This window comes from Zingiber officinale, chromosome 5A (assembly GCF_018446385.1).
Source record: "Zingiber officinale cultivar Zhangliang chromosome 5A, Zo_v1.1, whole genome shotgun sequence".
Lineage (NCBI taxonomy): Eukaryota > Viridiplantae > Streptophyta > Magnoliopsida > Zingiberales > Zingiberaceae > Zingiber > Zingiber officinale.
In genome coordinates, this window is record NC_055994.1 from 24,914,133 (window position 1) to 24,920,302 (window position 6,170).

Here is a 6,170-nt window from a genome sequence, read left to right on the forward strand (position 1 = left end):
CAGTTTGTTTCGAGCTTGGGTTTTCTTATTCCTGCAGATTTGTTTCTGAATCTGATAGTTTATAGTTTGGATTTAGTTGTAGTTTCAGGGGGCGTTTGGTTTAAGGGAATAAAAGTAAGGAATGGGAATAGCAATCAATATTAATGTTTGGATTACAACAATGGGAATGAAAATGAGGGAATGATTCTCTATTAATGGGTAATGGCTTATTCCGGTGTCCCACCCCTTCAATCACCGATTCCTGGATTTGCATCAATCAAAATTTCTCATTAATTCCTAAAATGCCCTTAACCTAATATTCTCCATCGCATTTCTCTCCTCTCGTTGCAACCTGTTCCCAAACGACGCCAACGCCGCACCTCGCCCGACGCCGAACGTCGCCACCTGCCGAACGCCTCCACCTCGCCGAACGTCGCCACCTCGTCGGGGATTCGAAGATCCCCTTCCTCCCCGAATCTGAACGCCTCCACCTTCCCAGTATCGTTGTACCGGTGACCTAGGTATTTCGACCGGATCACGAACCGTTGCATCTCCTCCCCACGCTCACCACCAGGTAACCCTTCAATGCAATGTCTTTTCCTCTCGATTCGAAGATATATGTGTCCTCCAACATAATCCCTTCTACAATCGTTTAGAAAAGTCTGTGAAATAAACACCGAAAATAGGATACTCAATCCGTTAATTGAGTATGAAACATGATACCCAAAACGGCAAAACCTGAGATTTTTATTTCTAGTTACAAATTCATTAATTGTTTTCTTTGGTGGAGTGTGAAATTTCTAAATAACAAACAAACTAAAAACCTGCTTGTTTAAAATGTTGAAGTTAAGTGCTTTGGCAACGTTCACATTCAGATTTTGGTTGTGACCTGATACGCTACTTTAGCAACCAAAGCATGACTGATGAAAAAAAGAATAGTATGTTGATAATCATATAAATGAAAAGTGGGAAGCATGTACACATGAATTACATGTTGGTAATTCCTTTTTCTGGAAGTGTAGATCATCTCATTTCATGGGGCGGTGCTGTAGATGAATGATTAAGCAATCACATGTGCCAAAACAGAAAGGAATAAAGGCAAATTGTTAAGTGGTATGAAGTATATATGAAGTGCTAGGGCAAGGATATACAAGCAAATTAATTGCTTTAACTATCAGGATGTTACAATTATAGTACGAGTTCAGGTTTTAGAAAGGGCTTCAAATGTTTTGATCATTGCAAGCCAAAAAGGCTGGGTGGTAGGGCCCTCTTTGGATGGGGCAAGATCATGAGAAATGATGAGGATTTGAGACCCACAGTCAGATCTAGACAAATGAACACCATTATTTAATCTACCTCTAAAAAAATTAGCACTTCCTTTGGCCGTTTGATTCAAGAGATTACATTTGAAACTAGATTATAACAAACATATAGAGTCATGACATTGTGTGAGATAATCTAATGTTGCCAACATAACTAACCAGTAGATGATTTAATAGGTAGAGTTTTATTAGGAACTATTTCAATATATGCTAGCTTGACCTTAATCGTGTTTAACTTGGTTCAAGATGCATGGGTCATACTTTAGATGTTAACATAATTTATTTTATCCAAGGCAGAAACACTTTATATTAAGATCAATTGATCTTTATTATATTGATCATGCATTTTTTTAATTCTTCTATTTTTTTTTGTACTTTTCAATCCCTTAATTGATGTTTTTTTACTTGTATTGTTGTAGAAAAGCATGGCACGACCTCCTTTTAATAGTAGAAGTCAAAATTTAATGTGCACATTGTGGGTTACACATATTATACTTATGGCTGTTATGGTTCTCATATTCTATCAACATTCGTATCGAATATATCGACGTACTAAAATTTGCCGAATAAAAAATAAGGAAGAAAAACGAATTAAGCGAATGCAATGGATATTTAGCCTTACAAAAGAGAGTGGTGCATTTTGTATTAGTGAACTCCGCATGGATAGACGAACCTTTGAGATATTATGTGATATGGTAAGAGACATTGGGGGATTAAAAGACACAAGAAATGCGTCTGTTGATGAAATTGTTGCATTTTTTATCTATGTTCTGGCACATCACAAGAAAAACAGAACAATTAGTCTACTTTTTCATCGAAGTCAAGAGACTGTGAGCCGTCACTTCAATCTGTGTCTTCATGCAATTTTGAAGCTTCACCACATATTACTCCAAACACCAGAACCTATATCCGAAAACTGTGAAGATGACAGATGGAAACCATTTAAGGTAATAATATATGATAAATATTTAGTAACATGCTAGGGTCATTATGTTTTAGTAGTATTTCTTATTAATTCATTTGAATAATATAGGGTTGCTTAGGCGCGTTAGATGGTACTTTTATTCCAGTAACACCTCCTAAAGAAGAAAAACAACGTTATCGCACAAGGAAAGGAGGTATAGCGACAAATGTGTTGGGAGTATGTTCCCCAAATATGCAATTTATATATGTGTTACCTGGATGGGAAGGTTCTGCTCACGATGGTCGTATTCTTCGTGATGCCATTAGTAGGCCTACTGGGCTTAAAGTTCCTCAAGGTATATATAAAAAAGTTGTGAATTAACTAATTACCTTAATTTTAAATTTCTAAATTAAGTTGTTTATTGTAGTCTTACATTTAATATTGTTTTATTGCCAAAGGTTGTTACTACTTGGTGGATGCTGGTTATTGTAATTCTTCTGGATTTCTTGCGCCTTATCGTGGACATAGGTATCATCTTAATGAGTTTGATGGTCATCGACCCGAGACTTCGGAAGAATATTTTAATATGAAGCATTCTCGAGCAAGAAATGTAATTGAGAGGTGTTTTGGTTTGTTGAAGGGGCGTTGGAAAATTCTAGCATCCCCTTCTTTCTTCCCAATACAAACCCAAGTCCGTATTATTATTTCCTGTTGTCTACTCCATAATCTGATTCGCAAATTTATGAGTACAGATCCTCAGGAATCTATAGAGGATGATGAAGAAAGCGAAGATGAGGAAAGCGATGATGATGATGAAGTGGAATACATATGAACAATTGCCCCAACTGACCAGTGGAATGCGTTCAGAAATAATATGGCAATTGAAATGTTTAATAATTGGAGAAATGGAGTTTTTAATATGGGATGACTATTGCATATGTTTGTGATTTTGTTGTATTTTTATTAGAACATTTTCAATTTGATGTGGGATGTTGTATGACTCTGCTAGCTATCTTATGTACTGCCTAACTGTTTCAATATTATTTGATATTTATATTTTTGAGTTGTTATATAATGTGTATAATTACATTATTATGCTTTTGGAATTTGTATTTTTTGAACCACAGTATGATGAAAAGTAGTACAGTGGATGTGCATAACCAAGAGACAAATGAAGTGGAATACGGAAGAGGCAAGAATAAGCGATTTTGGACAGAGGAGGAAAGTTGGGTTTTAATTAGATGTTTACAAGATATGGCCACTGATCCTCTTTGGAAAACAGATGGTGGTTTTAAGAACAATTACATGAATGAGATAAGAAGATTAATGGTGCAAAAGTTACCCCAGTTGATAATTGAAGTGAAACACATTGACTCTAGGATCAAGTTCTTGAAGGGAAGGTACCATGCTATTAATGAAATGTGCAAGCAGAGTGGATGTTCTTGGAATGATGTTGAAAAAAAGATTGCTTGTGAATTTACATGGTATACCGAATGGATTAAGGTATGCCAATTCATGTGTTTTAATTTGTAATTTTATAATATTGTCTGTTAGAGGTATATGCTGATGTTACTTTGATGTTGTACCTTTTTTTTTACACAAATTCACAATTGGTTTGATCCAAATCTAGCCCAATCCATGCAGTCTCTACCAAGGATCACCTTGTATGCTATCTACAATGCTTCTATTTTGACAAAACATAAAAATGCTCTTCTGACTATGATTTTTAATCCTGTGAGATGAAATATGCGCATGAATTTTAATGTGATTGACTCTTATAGATTGTGACATACCTCAGCCAATTAGATTTAGGTGAAATGAACAACGCTTATTTTGCTCTTGAAAACACATCAATTTGCTAATGTTCTTGACCCGAAATTGATTCATTCTAGCTTTGTAGAGTAGAACTTCATCACCAAATGTGGTGTGCTCATCATGCCGTTGTTTGTATTCTTTACCACTACGATGTCAGTTTCATCTACTTTCGAGGGGAACACAATCTCGGATGCTTAGATTTTATAGGTTTGTTCTTTTCTTTTTTTGTTAGTAGTAATCCTTTGTATTTCCATGCTCGTACTTACCTTCCGACGTTTCAATTAATTTTGTGCATGTAATCGAGTCTTTGGTCTTTGTACATGTAAGTGAACAAGTGAAATTAATCTTTTTTTGATGATTTGCAATTTGTCAAGTTTGCTAAATCAAGTTGATGACACTTCTCATCTGATATTTTTTGCCGCTGTAGATTATGATTGGCATCCTCTTTTTCCTATTTGAGTTCTTACATGACCAACCACTAGCAATCCAGGTCTTAACTCTTGTATGGCTGTGTGAGTTATTTACGATGATGATCGATAATATCTTTGTTTGTCTTGTTGTTAATGACTCTACTGTATTGACTTATGCCAGGTGTGCAACTTTAGGTTATACAATTTGTAGCAAACAGAGTTCTAATTTGAAGTTGGAGTAGTAGCCATAATCAGTTATGTGTATTAGGTCCTCAACCTTAGTGTGCCTCCAAATGATGCAAAAGCTAGCATCTGGATATGGTGTATCAATTATGTGTTCAGCCATTCATGAATCTGTACTTTAACATGGCTATGTTGTTTTTTTTTTATGTAGAATCTAATTATAATTTTGGCTTTGTATTTTTTTTACAGATTCACAAAGATGCTAAGGGCTTATATAATGTCTCATTCCCTTACTTTACGGATTTGGATATGGTGTATGGCAAGGATCGAGCAACGGGAGATGTGGCTGAAGATCCACTTGCTGCTGAGCAGAATTTAGGAAATGCTACTGTTACTTTGACTGTGACAGATGAGAGTGATTCCAACACTGAAATTGAATTTTTATCTACCATGGAGTCACTGCCATCTAATTCTTCCAGTTCATCTGCTGCCAAGAAAAAATGCACTCATCAAGTTCATAAAGCTTCAAAGAAAACTAAGTTTGCACCAGTGAAGAATGTTGAAACTGAGTATAAGGAATTTAATGATGAAATTCGGGGTTTTATGAAGAGTCTTGATGGTCACCTTAGCACAATGTCAACTTGGATGCAAGGTACAACCTCAAGAATGCCACAAGTTCTTGAACTGCTAGAAAAACATGGGTTCAGTGGTCCAGATAAGTACAAGGCTTCTAAAGTAATTTGTCAAGATCCTTTGAATATTGACTTGTTATTCAGTTTAGATTCCACTGAAGTGAGGGAATATGTGCTCACTTTAATATAACTAAAGTCGGTTAAGATCCTGATTTTGGCATTGTTATCCTCAACTATTGAGGTTAATGTTTATGGATAGGTTTATATTTTGCTTCTCATAGTTGGTTTTGCATTGAGACATTTTATTTTGTATTAAACAAGTAGATGATGTTTAAAATGGTTATGGGCAGCATTATTATTGATATTGTTTTTGGTGATATTTTGAATATGTTACTTGATAATTGTTTAAAATGGTTTGGTGATATTTTGAATATGTTACTTGAAAAATGGATAGATGATGTATGCATGAACTTAGAGCTCGTTCTGGAATTTGATTGAGTCTGGAGTATTTCATATTTCTGGAGTCAACTCTTTGAATAAATAGAGACCTTGTGATGTTTTTTCCTTCAAGAAATGATCCTTTTTTGTGACTGTGAAATACTTCTATGAACTAGTGCCAACTTCTGGCTCATGCAGAGAGACTCGGTTTGATGTGAAGTTGATTTGAACAGTGTTGCTTAAGTCTAATCTCACATATTTGTTTTCAAAGATTTTTTTTATCTAATTGTGAAGATGAGAACCTGAGCAACTACATGTTGGTGTTTAATATTTTACATTTTAAAATTGTGTGTTTCTATTTCAAATTAAAATGAATCAAATTTAAATACATAAATAATTAAAATAAAAAAATTAAAATGTTTTTGTGATTATTATAACATGTATGTTATTTTAAAAAATATAGATATTATTTTTTTAATAATTTTTA

General features: G+C 34.6%; 1 protein-coding gene across 3 annotated transcripts; it reads left to right on the forward strand.

Moving 5' to 3' along the window:
- Positions 1-280: 280 nt before the first annotated feature.
- LOC121980326 (protein ALP1-like) lies at positions 281-5,577 on the forward strand. 3 transcript variants are annotated; one of them, XM_042532321.1, is made up of 4 exons: positions 283-553; positions 1,721-2,248; positions 2,335-2,560; positions 2,664-3,209. In XM_042532321.1, exons 2-4 carry the CDS (start codon positions 1,727-1,729, stop codon positions 3,035-3,037), a joined length of 1,122 nt encoding a protein of 373 aa, XP_042388255.1. In that variant the 5' UTR covers positions 283-553; positions 1,721-1,726; the 3' UTR covers positions 3,038-3,209. The 3 variants fall into 3 exon arrangements, with proteins under 3 accessions (XP_042388257.1, XP_042388255.1, XP_042388256.1); XM_042532323.1 differs by lacking the exons at positions 1,721-2,248; positions 2,335-2,560; positions 2,664-3,209 and adding exons at positions 3,333-3,708; positions 4,863-5,577 and having other exon boundaries at positions 281-553; XM_042532322.1 differs by lacking the exons at positions 283-553; positions 1,721-2,248; positions 2,335-2,560; positions 2,664-3,209 and adding exons at positions 3,251-3,708; positions 4,863-5,577.
- Positions 5,578-6,170: the final 593 nt, after the last annotated feature.